General features: G+C 43.2%; 1 protein-coding gene across 3 annotated transcripts in view; it reads left to right on the forward strand.

Annotated features, from left to right (window-relative positions):
* The window catches only part of RAB11FIP3 (RAB11 family interacting protein 3), a 77,598-nt gene that overhangs the window by 51,309 nt on the left and 12,426 nt on the right, over positions 1–13,863 (forward strand). For 2 of the 3 annotated variants that reach the window (XM_026680768.2, XM_026680770.2), the window contains exons 5-6: positions 6,218–6,394; positions 13,029–13,064. In XM_026680768.2, coding sequence (XP_026536553.2) covers positions 6,218–6,394; positions 13,029–13,064 — 213 coding nt within the window. Of the gene's footprint in view, positions 1–6,217; positions 6,395–9,117; positions 9,253–13,028; positions 13,065–13,863 lie in introns of all 3 variants that reach the window. The other variant, XM_087973229.1, reaches the window with a different exon arrangement.

Below are 13,863 nucleotides of genomic sequence, written 5' to 3' on the forward strand. Positions count from 1 at the left end.
GGTTTTCATGCCTAAGGCGGGACTAGAACTCACAGTCTCCTGGTGATTGGCCCAAAGTCACCCAGTTTATTTTCATGCCTAAGGCGGAACTAGAACTCACAGTCTCCTGGTGATTGGCCCAAAGTCACCCAGTTTATTTTCATGCCTAAGGCGGAACTAGAACTCACAGTCTCCTGGTGATTGGCCCAAAGTCACCCAGTTTATTTTCATGCCTAAAGCGGAACTAGAACTCACAGTCTCCTGGTGATTGGCCCAAAGTCACCCAGTTTATTTTCATGCCTAAGGTGGAACTAGAACTCACAGTCTCCTGGTGATTGGCCCAAAGTCACCCAGTTTATTTTCATGCCTAAGGCGGAACTAGAACTCACAGTCTCCTGGTGATTGGCTCAAAGTCACCCAGTTTATTTTCATGCCTAAGGCGGAACTAGAACTCACAGTCTCCTGGTGATTGGCCCAAAGTCACCCAGTTTATTTTCATGCCTAAGGTGGAACTAGAACTCACAGTCTCCTGATGATTGGCCCAAAGTCACCCAGTTTATTTTCATGCCTAAGGCAGAACTAGAACTCACAGTCTCCTGGTGATTGGCCCAAAGTCACCCAGTTTATTTTCATGCCTAAGGCAGAACTAGAACTCACAGTCTCCTGGTGATTGGCCCAAAGTCACCCAGCTGGTTTTCATGCGTAAATTGGGACTAGAACTTACAGGCTCCTGGTGATTGGCCCAAGGCCACCAAGCTGACTTTCAGGTCTAAGGCAGGACTAGAACTCACAATCTCCTGGTTTTTAGCCTGGTGTCTTAATCACTAGACCAGACTGGCTCTCCATATGTACTATCTGTGATCTGTTATCTAATATTTATTAGCCTGGATGTACCAGTAAAGACAAACTCCTATTTTAGTTGTCTCTTGTAAACAATCTCGCAGGGTTTTGTTTGGGGTTCTTTTTGCAATGATTTTTTTCCCCCCTTTGACGGGTGAACTTTCTCTGTGGTAGCTCTTTCTCTTTTTGCAATGCTCTGCGTTCTGACTGTAAAGGACAATATTTATGTTCATGATGGACTGGAAGTCCTTTATAGACTTTGCAACAGGAAAAAAGGTGCTCGTGATTTATGGTTCTGATGAACAGGGAGGAAGAGAAAAGGATAATAGGAAAAAGAGAGCTTTTCTTTTTGTAAGTCTAGAGGGAAGAGCTATTTTTTAAATTGCATTTATATTTGCTGCAAAGAAATATTTATTTTTTTGATCCTTCAGGCCTTTTCTCATTCTCTGTTTTCCCTTTATATTTGTTCTTGTTAGTTTTCACTTTTTTTTTAAAAAAAAAACTTTTAATAAAAACCAATAAATAAAAACTGTCCGTGTAAGAAAGCTCCGGAAGGGGAATTGATTGGATTAGCTTTGGGTTTTGAAGGAGGTTTGAAGCTTTTTGCAGCTTCAGTTGAAATTAAGAGTTCTTGTTTATTTTTCCTTTCTAACCTTCCTCCTGAAAGAGGAAAGCTTGCCGGTGTCCTTTGAGACTGGAGTGGCCTCTCTAAGCCCTGCAAAATAAAGAATTTAAAATAAAAGCAAGCCAGCATTTGGACTTGAAGCTTCGTGTTCCCTCAGCAATGCAGGGATGGATGAAACGTTTTGTGGAAAAGAGTTGGCAGCAGGGCCTCCCGGGAGAGATTGCGGTGGTGTAGGAGAAAGCCTGATCTGCGGCATAGCTGGTGGCTTGGATACGGGCGTCGCTTCAATTTTGTGGGCCGTACAGGTGGTCCTCTGTCTAACGACCGCAATTGAGCCCCAAATGTACGTTGCTAAGTGAGAAATTTGTTAAGTGAGTTTTGCCCCATTTTACCACTTTTCTTGCCACCGTTGTTAAGTGAATCAAAATTAGTAACACAGTTGTTAAGTGAATCTGGCTTCCTTATTGACTTTGCTTGTCGGAATGTCACATGACACCGGGGCACTGCAACCGTCATAAATACGAGTCAGTTGTCAAGCATCCAAATTTAAATCACTTGACCATGGGGATGCTGCAACGGTCATAAGGGTGAAATGTGGTCATGTCCCTTTTTTCAGTGCCGTTGTAACTTTGAACGGTCACTAAGTGAATCTTTGTAAGTCAAAGACTACATGTACTCCAGCTGAAAAGGGGAGGCTTAATGATGTTGGAGGTGGTCTCAACTCCGGTGGTTCGAGTTCTAGCTCTGTGTCGCAGGGTTAGCTCCTGTTACTTGCCTCAGCTTCGGTCCACCTAACAGTTTGAAAGCCTGTTCTGTGCAAGTAGATAGATAGGTACCACTTTGGTGGTGAGGCGAGCTGGTGCTCTGTGCAGGCAGGCAGATTCCTGGTGGCTCTGAACCTTCCTTGTTACGGTGCCCATGCCGTACACTAATAACAATAATAACTGGAAAGGCATTTGGACAAGACAAGAGTTTCCCCCATTTGGCTCCGAAGCTCACCATCATCTCAAGTGTGCGGTTTCTATCATGCTCAGTTTGAAGACATTCCCACTGCCTCTTCTAAACTCGGTACCGGTAGTCAGCAGGTGACATTCTATCATCAGATGTCAAAATAAGAAGGAATATTGTACTTATTGATAAAGGAGAATATATGTAACTCAGGGTTGATCTGTGGGGTCCTCGGTACTCTCTGAGCTTGGTGGGTTTTTTCCCCCAGACATTTCATTAACCAAACTAGGTAACACCATCAGTGCTAGCGGTGCCAGCAGCGTATCTGCAGTCTGTGACAAATGAGCTTCAGATCTCTCACATTATATTATCTCTTTTGTTTCCTACAGTCTTTTTTTACCCATCCATCTGGCCTTGACTGTTTCCTCCTTCCTTAAACATTGTTTTAATTAAAAATTCTTTTCTTTGTTGATGTCCAGGAAGTGTTTTGAGATAATTCTTGTTTTGACAGTTCACTAAATATTCCTCAATGAGTCAGGGAATCCTTGCTGAAGCAGGAAAATGCTTTTCCTCTCTCGGTCCAATCAAATCTAATTTGGTTCTCTAGAAGTAACTCTTCCTAAATTATAGTATAGACATATTTCTGATCGTTGTGTAATCAAATAGGCTGGTCTTAGAAGAAGCAATTGCTCCAATATAATGAAGATGTTTTTATTGATCACTTAATAATGCAGTACAAAGAACAGGCAAACATTTTTGATTGCTGCTCTTTGAAAATTTGATTTCTATCTACAGTAGGAAACTATAAATTGGAAATATCCAAGTAACAATGTAATATATCTGCCCAATAAGGTAAAATTTTGTTTTGTTTTGGTAAATGAGTGGTTGATATATAGTAGCTGGAAATATTTAGTTCTTGTAAATGTTTCTTCTATCTTTTTGTTATTTTGCCTGATGTCAGATAACTGTAGACGTGACTTTGCAATATTGTTTTCATTGTCTACCAGTGTTGATAATTTGATCTTTACATTCTGAAATATTTTTTCCAATCCTTTTCCCTGAATTCTGCTGCCCCTGGGATTTGCCACGTCTACGGAAATTACTCTTTTTAATAATCATTGTTGTTCACACAGCTAGCCAGATTTTTAACTAGATTCAGCATTTTTGTCTACCTATTGAATTTTTCCCAAGGGGATCCAGGAGAGGCAGATGTTGTATGATGGTATTAGAGGTATCATTGCAGGATGTCAGCTGTCTCAGATAAAGCTGCCTTTTGCAATTGACTAATGTTGATTTCATCTTTGCCGATTATTATGGTTTGTCACACAACCAGCCAGATGTTTAGACCGGATTTGGCATTTTTATCCACCCATTGATTTCTTCTCAAGGACCTGAGATAGTCAGAGGTTGCTGTTTGGTGGTGTTAAAAGTATTGTCGCAGGATGTTCCAAGCAAAACTGCCTTTTGCAATCTCTTCTTGAAAGTCTCAACTGATGGCGCTCCCACAACTTCCGAGGGCAAGCTGTTCCACTGGTTGATTGTTCTCACTGTCAGAAAGTTTCTCCTTGTTTCCCGGTTGAATCTCTCCTTGTTCAGTTTCCATCCATTATTCCTTGTCTGGCCTATAGGAGCTTTAGAAAATAGCTTGACCCCCTCCTCCCTGTGGCAGCCCTTCAAATATTGGAAGACCGCTATCCTGTCTCCCCTGGGCCTTCTCTTTACTAGACTAGCCAAGCCCAGTTCCTGTAACCGTTCTTCATACGTTTTAGTCTCCAGTCCCCTTATCCTCCTGGTTGCTCTTCTCTGTACTATTTCTAGAGTCTCAACATCTTTTTTATAATGTGGTGACCAAAACTGGATGCAGTACTCTAGGTGTGGTCTTACTAAGGCTTTATAGAGTGGTATTAGTACTTCCCTTGATCTTGACTGTATCCCTCTGTTAATACAACTTAGGATTGCATTAGCTTTTTTGGCGGCTGCTGCACACTTCTGGCTCATATTTAGCTGGTTGTCCACGAAGACTCCAAGATCACGGTTACTGCTGTTGAGCCTGGTTTCACCCAGTCTATATATGTACTTTTGTTTTATTGGTTTGTTTTTATCTGTATCTTCGGGTAATGATCTCATCTGTTCTGGATGGAACTTTTAATCAGCATTGGGAGAATGGGAAGATGTTGGAATTTGTATCTCATTCTCCACATTTCCGGAGGATAACAAGACCATTTTGTCTGTTAATGCAAAAATAATGCAGACATTAGCATGTTTGGACTTATAGATAAACTAGTTTCCTGTTTTTGAATGGAGTAAAACTCAGAACCATGCAGCCTCAGGCACAGAGGCATTTTAAAAATTCTTTTTCATTCTGAATTTGAATTAGAAAAACTTTTGGAGAAGTTTTCTTGTACTTCTAAAATTGATTCTACTATGAGAAATCTTCGCATACTGTATGAATTAGCAAATAGTGACTTAAGGCTTGGTGTGATGTATGAAACCAGCCAGTTGTGATTTAGACAATAAAGCAATTGTTTTGTGTGATCTCTCAACCCATAAGAGGAAAGTATTTTGTTTCGCCTAGTGAAAAACTTGCTGTTTTTGCACGTGCCAAACACCACAAACTACTTGCTATTCCAGAAGATATATATCTAGTTTTCTTCTATAGCCTAGGGCTGTCTCCTTTGACTGGCACCAGAAAGACAGGCTGTTCCATTATTTATTTTTTAAGTCCTTTTAATGTAGTAAATACCGGGAATCAAACCTGAGGCTTCGTGCCACGTTCAGCTGGGCTGCTGCTGCTTGCAAAATGCTACTGCCGGGATTAAAAAGAAGAACTTTAAAGCACATTTCACTGTAATGTGTACATGAAAGCGGTGAGGATTCAGCCTACATGATGGTACAGTGTGGAACAACACACAGATTCTGCAAAGGTGGTAGAGCTTCTTTCATTTTTAGAAAGAAAACGCTGGAGGTGAATCCAAAGGGAATGTCCTCCTTCAAGCATTAGATCCTGGTCACATCAGATGTGCTACACTGTTCATACTTTTCTTTTAACAAGATTCCGTGTCTTCGTTGGTTGTGGCCCAGCAGCCTTCTGTAAGGCGTTCAATAACCAGCACTTTGCTTCCAAGGTCACACTGAACCCCAGATTGCTGGAATGGTCTTTTCCAAATTGATCAACGCTTCTCAACTTTGGCAGCTTGAAAACGTGTGGGACTTTCAGCTGATTGGGGAAATACTGGGTGTTGAAGTTCACACGTCTTCGAGGTTGAGAAACATTGCCATGTGGCAAAGAGCCGTGGTGGCGCAGTGTCTAGAATGCAATATTGTAAAGTTAACTCTGCCCTTAGCCAGCAGTTTTGATTCTCACTGGCTCAAGGTTGATTCAGCCTTCCCTCCTTCCGAGGTCGGTAAAATGAAGACCCAGATTGTTGGGGGCAAGAGGCTGACTCTGTAAACTGCTTAGAGAAGGTTGGAAAGCGGTATATAAGTCTAAGTTCTATTGCTAGTGCTCTACTCCAGGGGTCTCCAACCTTGGCCACTCAAAATTCCCCAGCCAGCTTTGGAAGTTGAAGTCCACCAAGCTTAAAGTGGCCAAGGTTGGAGACTCCTGCTCTACACGAACCAGGATTAAACCTGGGAATTTAGAGATCTACACCTCTCTGTAGCTCATTAGTCCATGAAAAACACTGTTCAATGTTGTGTCGGGTGATGGCATTAACAGAATCAGCCTCCCTGTCACATCACAATGATGTAAACATTTTGCGAAGTACTGTGCCCTCTTCCCAATGCCCTCTCTTGATGCCTTGATCCTTCTTTTTTCTCCAACAGATCCCACCCTCAGGACTTGTCCTTGACCACCGATGTCAACAGCCACTCTATCGTCACTGTAATCTGTGGAGAGGAGCATTTTGAGGACTACGGAGAAGGGAACGAGGGGGACGTTTTCTCGGACAGCTTGTGCAATGGAGAAAGTGGCTTCAGTAGCTCGTCTTTCCTTTCTCCCAGGTATCATGAGCACATAAGGCATGAACCAGTGGCCTTCGGCTTTGCTTTCAGATCCAGTTAGGGTGGGTTTTTTTTTTTGACACACTCCCACATCACATCACACCAAAGAAGGCATCTCTAGGATAATCGAGAGAGAAAAGTTGTGTCTGTGTATTCGTGTTTACATATCGCCTGTGCTTATGACGTTTTCCTTAGTCCAAGAGAGAGAGAGTTTGCATGATTTCTGTTCAGAATCTGAAACAGACCCGGGGAAGTGGGATAATCTGGATTAGCCCAGCCTGGGGAAAATCCTGTTTTGATTTTTTAATCCTTTTCACTCCTGTGCTATAATCCAGCTGCAGTTACACCCCCCCAAAAATTGATTGATCTCCTGGAATATATATTACCTCGTGTGTGTGTGTGTGTGTGTGTGTGTGTTTTAGATCAGTAGTTCTCAGCCTTTACTTCACCACAGAGCCCTTTTAAATAACTTTTGTGACCATGGACCACCAAGACTTAACTCAAGATTTAAATCGTAACATTTCTTCAAGCCTTCGCAGTCCCGTGACAACATTACAGCCCCCCCCCCAGGAGTCCAGAGGCCACAAATTGAGAACCACTGGATTAGATACTTCATGAACTTTCCCTTGGTCTTGAGGTGGATCAGTAGATACATGAAATAAATGACGGGGACTTTAAACTATCTCAATGCCTCAAACGGGGAGGAGTAATTCAGAATCTAACTTTAAAACATAAGAGAAGCAACTGTGTGATCAAAATTGAGAAGACTTGGAAGAGCCAAATTCAGCCTTGGAGATCTCTCCTCACCTTCATGTCATCAAGGCATGAGAATGAAGCCACTGTGCACCCAGCAACAAAGGTGATAAGGGGTCTGGAGACTAAACCATATGATGAATGGTTAAGGGAACTTTAGGTATGTCTAATCTAATGGTGAGAAGAATCGGGGCGGGGGAGGGCATGATAACGGTCTTCCAATTTGACTTGTCCTCCAAAGCACCAGAGGGCAGGACAAGAAGCAATGGATGCAAGCTTGCTAAAGAGAGATCCAACTTAGAACTAAGGAAAAATTTCCTGACAGTGATAACAGTTCGTCAGTGGAACAGCTTGCATCCCAAAGTTGTGGGTGCTCCAGAATGATATAAGGACCCCTGCCTTGGGCAGGAGGTCGGACTAGAACAGGGGTCTCCAACCTTGGCAACTTTAAGACTTGTGGACTTCAACTCCCAGAGTTCCTCAGCCAGCTTTGCTGGCTGAGGAACTCTGGGAGTTGAAGTCCACAAGTCTTAAAGTTGCCAAGGTTGGAGACCCCTGGACTAGAAGACTTCCAAGATCCCTTCTAGCCTTAGGATTTTATGATTCCTAGAAAAAAAGGCTTACTCAGAAACCAGGCCTTGACCACACACTCTTTTCTCCAACGTGATGCCCATCAGACAACTTCAGTTTGAACCGACCCATAGCTGGGAAAAATCCAATGGGGAAGAAAGAAACCTCTGATTTTTATAGCAAAAGGTTGTTGGGAGATAGGATTGAAAAAGTGGGTAGCGTTGCCCAGGGAGAAGTGTGAAATGTTTGGTTCCAAGGGTGTGAATCTCCTGTGGTTCATATGGATCCGTTTCTCTGCTGTGTTCAGTGGAAGGTGAGTGTTTCCTCTGGTGTCTGGTTCCTTCACAAAACAGTACGAATGAAGATCCCACGATTGATTTTTTGTTTTCCCAGCAGTTTGCCTGCTTAACTGCGTTGTTTGATGACTGCAGTTTTCACAATTAACCTTTCTTCGACTAAGCCTGTTGGCTTTCAGAAGTTTTATTTCCCTGGAAGGGAATGTCAGTCACAAGCCAGCTTTCAAAAATAATAGTACATCTTTTCTGTTTGTTTATTTTTTAACACTCTCAGCACCAGCTATATTGACATGCCCTGGGAAGACCACCCTTGGAATACTGCATCCAATTTTGGTCACCACGGTATAGGAAAGATGTTGAGATTCTGGAAAGAGTGCAGGGAAAGAGACACAGATGTGATTAGGGGGCTGGAGGCTAAAACATATGAAGAACGATTGCAGGAAGTGAGTATGTCTAGTTTAATGAAAAGAAGGACCAGTGGCATGATAGGAGTCTTCCAATGTTTGAGGGACTGCCACAAAGATTATGGGGGTCAACCTATTTTCCAAAGCACCTGAGGGCAGGACACGAAGCAACAGATGGAAACTAATCAAGCAGAGAATCAACCTAGAACTAAGGAGGAATTTCCTGACAGTGAGAATCATTAACCAATGGAACAACTTGCCTCCAGAAGTTGTGGATGCTCCCACACTGGAGGTTTTGAAGAACAGATTGCACAACCACTTGTCTGAGATAGATTTAAAATTATGAGTTTGGTGGTCCCTGAGGTCCAAAAGGTTGCTGACCCCTGGTATAGGGGCGCCTGCTTGAGCAGGGGTTGGACTAGAAGACCTCCAAGTTCCCTTCCAACTCTCGTTATTTTGTTATTCTGACATATAGATATTTCATGACCCAACTAAGTGTTACCTCGTTGGTTCATGAAACGTTGGCAAGGAAGCCACCAAGCTCAGAGAGCACCAAGGACCCCCCCTCATGCATAGTTTAAAAAAAAACATTCGTTTTTGGAAAGAAAAAAAACTTCTGTAAGCCACCCAAGCTTGGCCTTTTACGTCCTTTTTGTGTGTGTAAAAGACCTCACTTAACGTGCACATGTGATTTCTCTAGCACCAACCCGCTTGCCACGAAACTGCACAGCATTATCACTGAGGAGGTGTTTGAGTTTTACTGTAGCCAGTGCCATAAACAAATCAACCGCCTCGAAGATCTTTCCGCCCGCCTCAGTGATCTTGAAATGAATAGGTAACCAGTTTGTGGCATGGCACTTCCTTTCTTAAAAGCATGAGCCGTGTGTGTGTAGTGCGTGGTGTTCTTTTTAATATCAAGCATCTGTCCTTGCTTTTTGATACTTCAAAAGAAAAAAATAAATTGCACGTCAGCAGATTTTCTTGAGCTGGCCTGAACAGTCGTTCTTTCTCTCGTATCTAAAATCTAAGAAAATTGAATCTTCATTTACATCAGAGGTGTTAAACTCGATTTCATTGAGGGCCGCATCGGGGTGGTGTGTGACCTGGGGTGGGTGGGCGTGGCCAGCTCGATGTCGCTCATCGAGGCTCCGTTTTTGGCCACGACGGCCTCTTGCAGCCCTTTGCCAGCAAAAACGGAGCTCAGTGAAGCGGTGGGCAGCCTGCCCGGGCTCCGTTTTCACTGGCAGAGGCATCGCGGACCGGTCCTTTGCTATTTCCAGGGTGGGCCTGCAGGCCAGATCTAAGCACCCTGCAGGCCAGATCTGGCCCACAGGCCTTGAGTTTGACACCCCTGATTTTACAGGTTCCTTCTCTTGCTTTCCTCAATATTTTGGGATTCTTTGTTCTCTTGGGTGGGAGATACCACCGGCCTCCTCTGTAAGGACAAGTGAGCGTGCTGTTTCTCAGTAACGGGGGCAGTGATGGCTTGCTGAGAATGCATGTGGTCTAACCCCGATCATTTTAACAACAGATACACTGTCTATGCTTCTAGAGATGGCCTCCTTCCTTCAAACCCAGAAAGCCTCTTCGATGGTTATTTAAGCTTAAAGCAAGGGCGCTGCTGGTGGGAATGCTTTGTGTGTGTGTGTTTGCATGTGTGTGTTCTGCTCTACAGCTTTCTCTTTGCATGATTCCCTGTGGTCCTAATATGGATGTGATACAGTGGTGGGATTCAATTTTTTTTACTACCGGTTCTGTGGCTTGGTGGGCATGGCTTGGTGAGTGTGGCAGGGGAAGGATACTGTAAAATCCCCATTCCTACCCCACTCCTGGGGGAAGGTTACTGCAAAATCCCCCTTCCCTCCCCACCCCACTAACCTGCTTTCCAGCTCTGTTCTCCTGTGCAGGGCAACCAAAGAAGACCCAGCCGTTCAGCTGGGACTCAATGGGAGGCAGAGAATAGATGGGGTTGGTGGGGCCAGTCAGAGGTGGGATTTGCCGGTTCTCCAAACTACTCAAAATTTCCACTACCGGTTCTCCAGAACTGGCCAGAACCTGCTGAATATCCACCTCTGATGTGATACTTAATTCCTCCTTAACCTGCAGTTTATGGTCTACACTGAGCAGAGGTGGAAGCGGAAAGAAGAGGAACATGCCAGCTTGGCTAAAAAATGAGGACAGCCACCCTTATGAGTGGTTGTCAACCAATGAAAATCTCCCATTATAGAATGGGGGCCCTTCTCTGCATTACCAGAATTCATAGAGGTTAAATTTAGGGCTGCCTTATCTTATTCACCGGAATGGGGTAGCCACCTGAGGCAACTTATTTGGAAGGCCATGAAAAAGTCAGGTGTAGTGTCTACTTTCATTTACAGGTAGTCCTTGACTTACGACCACAGTTGGCCAGAATTTCTGTTGCTAATTGAGTCATGCCTGATTTTATGACCATTTTTCACAGTTGTTAAGCCAGCCACTGCAATTGTTAAGTGAGTCATTGACTTTGCTTGTCGGAAACCGTCAGGGGAGGTCACAAATGATGATCACAGGACCCCATAATAATTGTAAAAACATGCCAGTTAGGAGGTGCCTGAATTTTTATCATGTGACCATGGGATGCTGTGACAGTCATAAGTGCGAGGATCGGTCACAAACCACTTTTTTTCAATGCTGTTTTAACTTCAGACTGTCGTTAAACAAATGTTTGTAAGTCAAGGACTACCGTGCATGGTGTAGCATGGTTGCTGGTGGAAGGAGAGGCTCAGGTGAGAATTTTGTAACTTAGTTTGGGGGGAAACTTTCTGTTAAGTCTGAACAATCTCCGTTAATGGCCTCTATTTTTGAGTGACAGTTCCTCATATCCTTGAGAGAATGATTTGTTGGACGGGTCACTTCCCAACAAGGGCTCTTCTTTTTTTCTATTTTTTTTTTAATTATTGAAAAAAATTATTGAACAAAACAATTAAAAACATTGAACATGGTGAAGTTGGTTTGACATAATTTTGGGTCAATATTGCATATATATATATATATATATATATTATAAACAATTATTCAATTATTTACATATATACATTTGTTCGTTCATATATTACATTTCTAACATCATTAATCTTCTTTTCATCTCATCCAATCATTTACTCTTTCAACAACTCCTTTCCCAACTTAAGACCTTTCTCTCGGTGATAGAATTTATCCCAAATTGCGTAATATGCCAATTCATCTTTGTTTTTCATTCCTAGAGTTGTCCATTTCAGTTCATATCAAGATTTTGTTTATTATTTCTTCTTCACTTGATATAACTGTCTCTTTCCAGTTCTGGGCAACAAGGGCTCTTCTGCTGGACCAGAACATCTAAAAGAACCTCAAGTTGAGGGAAGGCTATGCCGAGTAAAGAGTAAATGCCAAGGCTGTTGGCACTTCGTTGGTAGCCCAGCTCCTACAAGACATATCTCTGGAACCCCTTTCCTTACTGCTTAATTTCCAGCCATCAATTTATGCCAATTTCCAGCCATCTTTTTTGTAATTTACTTTGATGGTATTGCACAGGAAAATATACCTTTATGTGTACTTGTTTGGAGTAGCCCTGAAAGAACAAAATGTTTGTTCTTCCAAAACGATGTTTGATGAAGCGCAGAAGATGAAGGAATAACTCAAGGAGGGCCTCTTGAAGCCATTGTGTGTGTGTGTTCAAAGAAAAATCTGAGGTTGTCCTGAGAGAGACTAGGAAGAAATCCAGACAATCCAGTGAAATGTTGTTAAATTAAATCTCAAGAGAAAGTGATACTTGAAACCTTTAGAAGCTGAGCTAGGTTTCTAGAGGTTGGTAGAACATTCAAGCTCTGGGTTCTGAAACAACTTGGTCCAGGGACATCTGGATCTGATGTTTTTGGCTTGTATGGAGGGATGTGTCCTTGAATGTTGATCTTGTATAGATGGCACGGAAACACTTAGCCACAAAACAGGGCCAAGCGCAATGGAGACACCCAAAGGCCTCCAGAATTGCAATGAGAGAGATGTATTCATGTCTTTGTACAAACTTCCTCTGAGCTACTATATTCCTCCCCCTGAAGACACAGGGACGCTATCCCAGTTGCTGTGGAATTGTATTTTGTTAATGTAGGAGAACGTTAATAATATTGCAGTCAGGGGAGTAATTGTATAACCTGTTGGCCGATGGTTTCAAATTCGGTGAAACCTTTTTTTGGTCTTCCAACTAAATACCTGGATTATTGCCTTCTTGGCACGCCACTCAAAGACAGGTCTCGGCCCAGCCAGCAAAAGGCTTTGCTGGCTGGGGAATTCTGGGAGTTGAAGTCCACCCATCCAAAAGAGGTGGAGGTTGGGAGAAACTGGTCTGCAGGATCCAGAGACGGTCAGCTGTGTTGCTTCTCTGAGAAAGCGCCCTTGAGGTGGCTTCAAAAGGCTGGCATGGTCAGAGGGCTAAGATGGAGGGAGCGCGATGCATGCAACGTGGGGGTGATGTGTTTGTGTGTTGTGCTGCAAATTGTAAAGGATATGGCCCTCCTGCTCTGTCCTTGCTTGCTTCCTGTTTCACTGTGGCTCGTTGGTGTCAGCTTTCCTGACTTAGTTTTCCTGTTGTTTGTTCCACAGCCCGAATAAGAGACTGTCCAGCAAAAAGGTAGCAAGGTAGGACGATATTTCTTTCCTTCTTTTCTCTTGTTTTGATGTGATCCTGCTTGCCTCATGCAATTTCTTCTCGTGGGGGGCGGGGGAGAGGGAAAGGGATTAATTGTTACTCCAAACTCCAAGGATGTTGTGGGATCCTTTCTTTCTCTGATTGTAAAGATCTCCGAAGCAGAGCCATTCAGATGGTTGGTTGGTTGGTTGGTTGGTTGGGTTGCAGGTTCCAAGCTTAGTTCTTGTGGGTGGGCATCTGCTGACCTGAGCAGGAGGCAGGGGAAGGGTGATTGTCCAGAAATACTTCACAAGAAGAGTTCTCCACTCCTCTACTCGTAGCAGAATACCTGATGCCACCAGACTTGAAATTCTAGACCTAGAAAACCTAGAACTATGCTGCCTCCGGTCCGACCTAAATATAGTATATAAAATTATACATTGCAATGTCCTACCTGTCAATGAATACTTCAGCTTCAACCATAACAACACAAGAGCACACAATAGATACAAACTCAAGGTTAACTGCACCAAACTTGATTGCAGGAAATACGACTTCAGCCACAGAGTGGTCAATGTCTGGAATACTCTACCTGACTCTCTGGTTTCTTCCCCAAACCCCCAAAACTTTAACCTTAGACTGTCTACTATTGACCTCACCCCTTTCCTAAGAGGCCTGTAGGGGGCGTGCATAAGCGCACCAACGTGTCTACCGTCCCTGTCCTATTGTTTCTTTTATTTTTCTTATATGTACCCATTTCATGTATTCATAACTATGTATATACTTATACTATTATCTTGTAAGCAATTG

Source organism: Notechis scutatus, chromosome 12, assembly GCF_049901735.1.
Source record: "Notechis scutatus isolate UNSWTSFEM ecotype Mainland chromosome 12, rNotScu1.2, whole genome shotgun sequence".
In the NCBI taxonomy this organism is placed as follows: domain Eukaryota; kingdom Metazoa; phylum Chordata; class Lepidosauria; order Squamata; family Elapidae; genus Notechis; species Notechis scutatus.